This window comes from Polypterus senegalus, chromosome 1, assembly GCF_016835505.1.
Source record: "Polypterus senegalus isolate Bchr_013 chromosome 1, ASM1683550v1, whole genome shotgun sequence".
NCBI lineage: Eukaryota > Metazoa > Chordata > Cladistia > Polypteriformes > Polypteridae > Polypterus > Polypterus senegalus.
Genome location: NC_053154.1, coordinates 30,183,100 through 30,194,526, shown reverse-complemented (window position 1 = coordinate 30,194,526; position 11,427 = coordinate 30,183,100). Strand labels below are relative to the sequence as shown.

Sequence of the window (11,427 nt, the reverse complement as noted above, 5' to 3'; positions counted from 1 at the left end):
CTCAGGTCTCCTTACTGCGAGGCAGCAGCGCTACCAACTGCACCACCATGCCGCCCTGCTAAATAGACTATTGTAATAAATTCTTACCAAGACTACCGATAAAAGACACACATAGACCACAGCTTGTTTAAAATGTTGTATCAGGAATTTTATCCAAACAGATACCTTTGTGTAGACATCATTATATTAGCTGCCAGTGTCTTTTAGAGCTGATTTCAAAGTACTCTTTTTGTGCAATCTTGCACTTCCTAAATTTTAGAATTTTTGCATCCTTTGTAAGACATGCAAGGAAAGAGCATGCCTTACAGGAATGGCATGCAGACAAAAATTGAATGTAACACCTGTACTAACCCAATTTCCTGTTGTCTTATAGTGGAGGAGGACTTATGTCCCTCCATAAAAACCATTTGATCACTGGATATAGTGTTGGTGATGACCAGGAGATTGAGGAAGATGTAAATCACATCATTAAAAAGAGCTATTTTTCCACAGAATTTTTTTTTGGCAACTGGATATTAAATGGGGAGTACCCTGGTGCCCCAACTCTTTCTCTTTGTTTGCAGTGCTTCATTTACACCTTGTATCCCTAATTATAATTTTAGATATTCAGACATTGAAGAGAACATTGGTGGCAGCAGGATGCAGTATTCCATGATGGCAGTGGCCTCTTTCAGAAGGATAATGTGCCCTGCCGAACTGCAAAACATTTTCAGGAAGGCGTTGAGGGGCATGACTTTGCCTCCAAATTCCCCACATCTCTATCTGACTGAGCATCTGTGGGGTGTGTTAAACAAACAAGTCCAATCCATGGAGGCCCCATCTTGCAACTGACAGGACTTAAAGGATTTGAGCTAACATCTTGGTACCACTTACCAAAGGATGCCTTCAGTGGTCTTGTGGAGTCCATGTTTTGATGGATCAGAGCTGTTTTGGGGGATCTGTGCAATATTAGGCAAGTGGTTTTAATGTTTTGCCTAGAAAGTCTTTTGACCTAAGAGCTGTATTTTCTCCATCTTAGACTACTGTTTTTGTTTTCCCTTCCTCTTTGACCATTTGACCAAAACAAATGTTATCATATTAGATATTATCATTATAACCAGTGGAAAATTGCAAACTACCAGAATTCATTTGTAATACAATTTCTTTTCGCCTTCACTGGGTATTCTTCTATTTTTACATTTAATTTATTTTTGTAATTGTAATTTTTTTCTTACTTGTAAAGCATTTTGAGTTACATTCTTCTAAGAAAATGTGCTATATAAATAAGTATTTTGAGAACTGGACTTAAACCAACCGTAAGATTGCTTTCTGTGTCTAACTTACTAATCCACTGTGACCCCTTCATCTATTTCACTTTATTTTCACTCTACTTTTCTTAGTAAGGGTTAGTGTGGAAACTTGCAGGGCTGGAAAAATCAGCTTGCTCTATCCTCATCAGCTACTTTTAATTCTTTACAGCACAGACAGGTTGAGCCACGCCAACAGCTAAAAGTTGCACAAATGACATTGCTTCATTTGCAAATTTAGTGCTACTTGGATCCCCGCGTTAATGAAAGGGTCCTTTCCATTCTGCACTTTAATTTTTAATCCCCATACTGACCTCTATAGTTTGGTTTGTCAAAACCAGTAACCTCCTGGCTTGTACCACTGTTGGAACTAATGTTACCCAGTCCTCTAACTTACTGTATATCAGGGGCCCCTTTGTACTGCATTCCCATATGCTTTACTGCTCAGGGACTTATTTACCTGTACAACAAAACAACTTTTTTACATGTCTTCTGTTCCCTGCCTTATTAAGTAGAAACTTACTGCTTTCAGTGATATTTTGATGGTTCTGCCCAATATTTGCACAAAACTCTGTAGGGTTCAAAGGCTGAAGAAGTTTGAAAATCAGCTGGATTTGTGTTTCCACTTCACCATAGCAGTGTTGTACTTACAACATGGCACTTAAAGTTTAAAGAAGATAACTTTTTTCTTAGACTTCATGGTACAAGTTTTCTGCTTTAAATGCTTGTAAATAAATTACATTCCTTGAAATCTAACAAGAGCAAATACGATAACATGCTGGATGGTAGTGATTCAGTGTTAGTTTGTTTATTCTGAGAAAAAACAAACAAAGAAATAAAACAAATAAATATGTTAACAAATGAAATTGAACTAAAACATATACAACTGAAACATTTGTAACAGGTTTAATTAAGCTAAACTTCATTAACTTGGCTCCAGATTAAGATTCTGGTTGGAGACTTCGTCATTCACAGAAACCTGGTTTCTGAATTATTTCAGTGTTTACTTTCATAGACTTTTATAAAGTATCAACTACTTCAAACACCCTGTAATGCCAGTAATCAAATCAATTTACATTGTAAGCATTGTACAGTGCAAAAGAACCAATGTATTTTAATTGTGAATATCATATTGGTCCACTCTTTAAGTATTCTGTATGCACCTTTAAGGGTTGACTTTGATACTTCGAAAGTTAATTGAAGACACACCACTTCACAATATACAATCTGAAAATTGACGCTACTAATTTAAGAAAAAGCACCTTTTTTCACTTTAAATAATTACTTTGAATGCTAAATCGCATATTTTTATGTACACCAAATAACAGAAAATATTGAACGAATTAATGTAAGCTATTGAAATATTGCAACAGGAGGATGTTAAGTTCCGAACATACGTGGTTATTAAGACTATGCAAATACAGTATGTAAAGCAGCGTGTTATTAAGAGCTCGACACTCGCATGTTCTGAACACCGTATTAAGGAATACCATTGGAAATGAAGTCCGCAAATTACCTCTGCCTTTGCCTTCTTGCAACATGTGGCATTTGTAGGTCTATCTATCTATCTATCTATCTATCTATCTATCTATCTATCTATCTATCTATCTATTCAAAACCAATCTAATAATTCTATTTATCTTCTCCAGATGCTAAAGCGGAGATTATTTTAAGTCAATCAGATCCGCAACAGGTTAAGCCGGGAGAAAATTTGCAGTTAAAATGTGCCGTCAAGGGATTTACTATTAGCAGTTACTACATGAGCTGGATTCGACAGGCGCCTGGAAAAGCTCTAGAATGGCTAATTAGCTATTACAGCCCAGGGAGCGAGTACGTGGCCTCGACAATAAAAGGACGATTCACCGCTTCCAAAGACAGCTCAAATTTCTACTTTCAAATGAACAATCTGAGAGTCGATGACACTGCAGTCTACTACTGTGCAAGAGACACACAGTGTGCGAGAGGAGATGCGTAACCTTCACAAAAGTACATAACGGCAGTGACGAAGAAAGCGTAAATGTTGTGAATTTGCAATGATCCCGTTTGAAACAGACGTCTACAGACTTTTTGATTCACTCTGCGAAGCTAAAAAGATAATATTAAAATCAGACAAATACTTAGGACTTCAATGAAACGTAGAGAGAAGCACCGCACTTTTATACAACCGCCGGAGAATTTCCCATTTCACTAGAGTAACAACCGGTAGAGAGAGAGAGAGAGAATGATAAATAAATAAACACAATACAATACAATACAATACAATACAATACAATACAATACAATAAAAGATAAAGGACTTGAAGAGCATTTTTCTCCTTTGTGTCAATTTGGAGACGCTGATTTGGACCTGAATCTCAGGAGAAGTCAGGCAGCGTGCAGACTACAGTGGTGTCTCTGCTGTACAAGAAAAGTCTCGTTATTATACTAGAAATTAACTTTATTTTACCTTGAAGGAGAGGGCATCCTTGTTTTTCAGAAAACTCTGAACACATTTGACTGATTCCTGACATCGCTTATGCAAATATTCGCTTTTAAATGTTGTAACAAGTCCACTTAAACCAAATTAACGCAATTTCTAATAGCGACCTTGATAGATTATGTAATTTTTTATACTTAAAAAAAAAAATCAAAGCAAGAAAAATCATTATTAATTACTTTCAACAATATTCTTTCAGTACTATTAATTTTTCAGTATATTCATTGCAGTGTAAATGCATGTGATATTGTTACCTATCTTTTAGTATAGAACAACTTTTCCAGAAGAATTACACGAACATACTAAAATGATTGTACCAGAACGTCTTTATTTCTTTATTTTACCCAAACTCGGTAAAATTCGTTGAAGATCAGAGAAAAGTTCATATTAAGGCAATAGAGTTGCTCCAAGTCTGCTTTGTCATCAGTACTGCTGCTTCACTTCGAGACATATAAAACATTATCAATTCTTATTCAGTTAACACTCAGCTTTCTTTTATTTTACAGGAGCCAGTGTTTTCTACAGAAGGTAAAATTAGGGGCGTGCGTATGCAGGGGCATGAAAGCATTTTTATTGAACATTTTATTTATTTAATTTACATTTTTTTTCATATTTTTTCCATAGATGACAGTTTTGTTCAGTGTTCACGCATAGTTTAACATTTGTATTGGGCCTTGTTTTTTTTTTTTATTTAATCTATATCCTTATTTTTTTGTGATAAAATTAGTAATTCATGAAATTTGTAATTTTATTTTACTTATGAATTTGTTACATATCTCTGAGCCTGCACTGAATATACTATATAGTGCTAACCAAAAAAAAAAACTAATTTGAATTGAATTTGTCAATTAAACAGGTTATGAAAAGTAGATTTGTTTGCCTTAATCAGTAATTTGATCAATAAGAGTAAGAGAGTCAAAAGTAAGTGGCCAAAAGATTGCTGAGCATTATTTGATGGTGCCACCCTTTTTAAGCCTGTACATGATTTAAGCTTTCTTTTTTTTTGCTTGGAAAATAAATTTTATATTAAAAAACAATTTTTTCTTGTTTCTGCAAAAGTTTTGTCCCTAAGATTTCGTTTTACTTTTTCTGAATACATAACATAACATACTCCAAACCATTTAATCAAATTCAACATTGTAAGGACCCAGAGGCTATCCAAGTAAAACAAAGCAGACACTTCAAGAATGTACAAATTTCTCACAGATAAACACCAAGCATGGCGCCATACACAGGACTTTGCATTCAGAGTGCAGTAGCATCAATATTCCATCTCTGTGCTTCCTCTATAGAATACATCTTGTGTATGTATTATGAGGGACATTCAAAAAATTTCCTCACTTTCATGTTTTCATTGGAAACGGTGAAGGCTGGAGGAGCAGTAATTGGTCGTGTCTGAGAGTGTCATGTGACTGGGAAATTGCATTGTAAATGAAAATGACTATGTGGAAAACTGATGTCATTTGTTTTTGAAATTCTTAATAAACAGAGTTAAAAAATGTGCAGAAACTTTTTGAACATCCCTCATATATGTAAAATTATAATTTGTATTATATATTTATGAGTCTGTCAAGCCTTCAGGAATCTCTATATCTTCAACTATGGTGTTCTCACAATGACTCTCATTTAACATAATTAGCGTTACAGCTAAAAAGATCAATTCTCATTACAGAAGAGCAATTCACTTGGTCTCAGACTTTACCTCAGTCTTTATCCATTTGTAATGGAATATGAACATCCTCCCATCTCTGCTCTAGAGAACAGCAGTTCCAGAAGAAGTACCATAATTTATTTTTATTACTTGTAAAGCATTTTGAGTTCCACTCTTCTAAGAAAATGTGCTTTATAAATAAGTATTTTGAGCATTTGGCCTTAAACTAAACCATAAGATTGCTTTCTGTGTCTAACATACTAATCCATTGTGACCCATTCATCCATTTCACTTTATTTTCACTCAACTTTTTTTAGTAAATGTTAGTGTGGAAACATGTTGAGCTGGAAAGATCAGTTTGCTCTATCCTCATCTGCTACTTTTAATTCTTTACAGCACAGACAGGTTGAGCCAAGCCAACAGCTAAAAGTTGCACACATGACATTGCTTCATTTGCAAATTTAGTGCTACTTGGATCCCCGCTTTAATCAAAGGGTCCTTTCCATTCTGCACTTAAATTTTTATTCCCCATTCTGACCTCTATAGTTTGGTTTGTCAACACCAGTTACCTCCTGGCTTGTACCACCATTGGAACTAATGTTACCCAGTCCCGTTACTTAAATCAGTTCAAGTTCCTTATGGTCATTCAGATGTGTGACCTCCTCCAACGGTGGTCCATACTTTTGGTTATCCATCTGGCCCCTTAGCATATTCTCACTATCTTGACTGGGACTATAGATGCATGGAAAACAATATGTTGTGCTTTCACTGTTAGTGAGGTAATAACAGGATGATATATATCTCATTACCTACCCATTGCCATACCCAGTGACGTACAAACCTCTGTGTTTAACCCTTCACTAGACAATCACACAGGATCATAATTTCTTTACCTGCTAAGCAGTACTCCCCTTGACTCTATGGATGATCATTGGTTCTTTTTGTTTGCAATCAGTCTTCATCAGTACAGTCCAGGAAAGTTTGTTGGGGAGTGATACCATCAAGTTCTGCAATCTCTTAGGGTTTTCCACTTCTTTTATTAAGTTTTTTTTTCCCAATCCCACAGTTATAACAGTCAAACAACATTATGTGAAGTCAAGCTTTTGTCTCGGTCATGGTTGCTGCACTACCTTTGATGTGTAGGTGCCTGCCAAGGAAACAGCTAGGAAATCCTACTGACTACACCAGTTTTGGGTACTTGAGAGTAGTGGCAGTTTGTAATGTGGGGCACTGGGGTGCTGCCCCCTCAAAATATTTTAAATACTCTAATTCATTTGAGTAGGTAATGTGAAATAATCATGAAATACATTTATTTGCAGAATGTGCCTGGTGTCAGCACATATCAAAATCGTTTACAAATTAGTTCAAACTTATATTTAATTTCTGTGTGAATACCTGTTTCAAAGTGTCAGTACCCTACCTAAGCATTGTGGACAATGATGGGGGTGCAAGACCTGAAACATATTTTTGAAAAATGCAAGGACCATGAAAGTAGCTATAGTCATCTTGGCCTATGTTTTTTGTGGTGCAGTGGTGCACCGTGAAAATAATATTGTAGTGCACTTGGGTCTGAACTTCAAGGCCTATCTTAAGAAAATGGCATAAAACCAGCTCTGTGATCGCCATGTTAGAGCAATTTGGATGTGTCTCCTGGCTGCCAGAGTCCATCTTCCCTGGGTATGTGGTGGTCACCAGTGAGCCTCACAGGGCTAGTAGTTAGTGGGCATACGAGTTGCAGGCAAAGGGGTAAAGCAGCTTGGAAATGCCACCTAAGTGCTCACCAAGTGTGGTGTCTGGGAATACTGATCTTGGAGCTCTTTGGCTTCTCTGGTAGTCCCACAAGTTTTGGAAGTTGAGCTTGTGTATGAGATGTACTGTATATGTGTTTGTGGAGAGTAAAATGGTGGTGTGCTTTGGGATGATTTTGGCTACAAAAAGTGTAACACTAAAGAAAAACAGGTTGGGAAACACTGATCTAGACAATAGAATGAAGCCAATTTTTTTGGCAGCCTTAGTGAAATGACTCATCTCAGACCTGAAGGAAATGATGCAAAATGTATGCTTAAGGAAATATAGGTATTCTGATCATAAAGGCAGAATAAGATTTAGGATGGACTTGTCCTGTGGGTATAGTACAAGACAGGTTGGGGGTGAGTTATTTTTTAACATGTGGGGGTCTGTGGATCTTACTATGTAAATTTGTGCCCAGGTAAACTACAGTAAGCCTGGCAAACTTGCATAGTACTGAGCAGACTGGCAGCAAGTGTAGAATAAAATTAGGTTGGGAATGACTCTGTGGGTTTATTAAATAATAAAGACTTGAGAAATATAAAAGGACTAGTGATTGGATGATGTAGATATATGGGATACAGTGGAAATGGCCAAGGACTGAGCACTCTATTAGCAGAGGCAGAATAAGATTTAGATTGAGCTTATGCTATGAATGTGTTATAGGACAGACAAAAGTGCATGTTATTGAAAGATTATGGAGGCTGGGGTGCGGATATTATAGTGTGGGTTTTGGCACAATGGAGAAACTGGGCAAGCTGGCAGAGGGTTGGTCAATTTAGAGAGAGGTGTAGTATAAAATCTGGGTGGCATGTGTACCTGTTCCTTTCCACACCTATAGGGCAAGTTATGGGAAGAAAAAGGGGACTGTGGATGTCATGGAATAAAGTTTTGGAGCACACTAGAAATGGGAATGCTGGCCTCATATTGTGTGGCATGATGGAAAGGGCATAATACTACATTTTATCCTGGATCTGTCCTGTGGATCTGATACTAGACAGGCCATGATGTGCATTGATGCTATGATGAGGACCACAAAAGCATGTTAAATGACAAGATAGATAGATAGATAGATAGATAGATAGATAGATAGATAGATAGATAGATAGATAGATAGATAGATAGATATGAAAGGCGCTATATAATAGATAGATATGAAAGGCACTATATATTAGATAAGTGCTACTTCAGTTTGTTCCCCCAAAAACTGCACCACAACCCAAATATTTTTCACCATCCTCCAACTCTTGAGGGCATCATAGACCCCTAAACCTCTGGCACATCTTCTCAGACTTCAAAAAAGAAAATAATTCCCACACATCTGTTTTCCTAAAAATCCATACAATCGTAAAATACACATGTACACGTATGTGCACGCAAATACGCATACACACTCTCAAAAACATTTAAAAGTGAAATTAGCTGACATGTTTGCCATACCAGAACTTAAGTTGAATGATGAACAGAAAATATAAATGTATATGCGCACGCACACACACAATAGTTCTGTAAATGTCAATGTGCACAGATACATTAAGCCAACCCCTGTACTCATCTGTCTAACTATGCAGGCTGTTTACTTCATTTAACCCAATATACAAGTATTTTGTTTCAAATGAAATGAAATTCAATTTCTTGTTCATTTTACTCAACATTTATTTGTGTACATAATATACTGCATAATTTAATTGAGTGATTGTATATTACAAGGGACGTTCAAAATTTTTCCGCACTTTTATGTTTCCTTTGGAAAAGGTTAAGGCGGGGGGAGTAGCAGTTGGGCATTAAAAAGTTGGTGCTGGGAAAATTGCATCATGAATGAAGGTATGTCGAGAACTATGTAGAAAAGTGATGTAATTTGTTTTTGAAATTCTTAATAAATAGAGTGTGGAAACTTTTAGAATGTCCCTCATATTATATCATACAATGGTTGTATTGTAATTATATATTATATATTTTGTTTTTGAATTCCTGCGGTATCACTAAAGTAGAATTTATATTGAAGCTCTGTATGGACCATTCCATACCAATTTATTATTATTTTTTGATTATTAGGGTCTCAGAACAAATCTAACATGTAGGATTATCTCTGCTTGTTGTGTATTATATAGAATTTTACATATTTTATGTATTTTGTTTTGTGTTTGTTTTTTTTGTAACCAACAGTTTAGTCAGGAAGTTAAATTGTTTGTACTGAAAACACTTACGTATTGCTTCCTGCTAAGTGCTATAGTTCAAATTGATACTACAGAAAGAAAATAATATCTACATCAACATGATTCTTACATCAGTAATTTATGCTTTTCTAATAATTATACCATGTATGTTTGTGTGCTCATTAAATTTGCATTGGTTATTATGGCTTATTTTTTGCATCATAGCTAGTCGGAGTGTAGGACCACTAAGGAGCTGCAAGTCCCCTTTGTGTACTGGATGTCCTGGAAGGGCAAATTAGAGGCACTAGAGAGAACTTTTTCCTTGTGTTCTTATAGCAAAATACGGTAGTTACTTAAAGTATAGTTAAGCTAACATATTAACCTAACATTCTGTCTCCTTTAGAAGAATGATCAGAGGATGTGTCTTACTTCTGACTGAATAATTACAAAAAGAAATCAAATTGAAGAGGATGTGCCAATTGTAGATGAAAACACATGAATTCTTTGCAGGAATCTTTAATTATGACGCGCAAGTGTTTATGAAAAACTGGTACCATTGTAGTAAAATGAGAGCACATATTTTTTGAAGCATGCTACAGAGTCTGAATATAATGTTATAAGCAGAACAGTACTTTATAATGCATATGAAGCATGCTGGAAATGTATCACAAACTTAGCCACAGAAAAAATGAACAGTTGTTTGTTTTCCAGGAACAGATTTCAATGTTTCTGAACTATTTTTAGTTGTTTTTATTTTTAATTATTTGAAAGTTAAAACACCTTTTGCTTTTTAATACTAAACACAGGATAAAAAAATATAATTTAAACTTACTTTACAGCACTTTCAAATTTAAAATAAAAATATATATGAATAACATGGGTTGCCATTTAATGCTATATTAGGACATTTGGCAAGCATTTTTTAATTTTGACTTCACATCTAAACTTACAATACAAACATAATTAAAAATAATAATTATAAACCTTTTTTTTAATGATCAGAGTCTCACAACAAAACAAACACGTAGAATAATCTCCAATTGTTTTATATTACATAGAACTTTACATTGTGATTTCTGCTCTTGGGTCCTGTGATGGTCTGCCACCCTGTCCACGGAGGTCTCCTTCCATGCCCCCAGTGGTGCTGATATATGATTAATTGGATTAAGTCATTCTGAGAGTGTTATGTACTGTTGTTTTATTTGCTTTCTTTGGAACCATCAGTTTCACTCAGGAAAAACATGCAAATTATTTGCACCGAAAGCATTTATATAAGGCTTCTTGCTATCTGCTAATTCAAATTGATGCTACAGAAAGAAAATAACATTTACATCAGCATGACTCTTACATCAGTAATTTATGTTTTTCTAGTAATTATACCATGTATGTGAATATATTAATTTAATTTGAATTGGTCATTCTGACCTAATTTCTGCATTATAGTGACCACATTAAGAATGTTATATTATTCTTGACCATTAAAATTATATATTATTTTTCAGGTGTGAAGAGCAGTTTGACTTCCATTCCTGCTGGACCAGAACTGAAGAAACCACAAGAGTCCATAACACTTTCTTGTAAAGGAACAGGATTTACTTTTGGTGATTATGGCATGCATTGGATACGCCAGGGTGCAGGGAAGCCCCTAGAATGGCTTGGTGCTATCTGGTATGATGCAAGTCGTACCGAATATGCAACTTCAGTAAAAGGAAGATTTACAATCACGAGAGACAATTCAAAAAGTTTAGTGTTTCTAGAAATGACTAAATTAACACCAGAGGACACTGCTACATATTACTGTGCCAGAGCAGCACAGCTGTCAGGACAAATGAAGACATAATACGAAAACAACATAACTGATGCTTGGAAGTATTCCTTTGTTTTTGTAAAAATAAGAATGAGTTAAGAAGTGCATTCAAAAGGGAACAGCTGTGATAGTGTGTGTGCTAAAATAGTACACTGTGAAAACTTAACATTAAAATGAATATCGGCTTTTATCTTTAAAGAGGTTAAAAGGGGAAATATTGCATCATCATATCATTGCTTTTTCACACTCAGTTTAAAAAAAAA

At 35.4% G+C, this 11,427-nt stretch overlaps 1 gene segment (V, D, J or C); it reads left to right on the top strand.

The window, feature by feature from the left end:
* The first annotated feature begins 10,673 nt into the window (after window positions 1-10,673).
* LOC120535762 lies at window positions 10,674-11,197 on the top strand. The segment is given in 2 exon segments: window positions 10,674-10,740; window positions 10,860-11,197. Coding segments are annotated over 2 exon segments (384 nt in total).
* The last annotated feature ends 230 nt before the right edge of the window (window positions 11,198-11,427 follow it).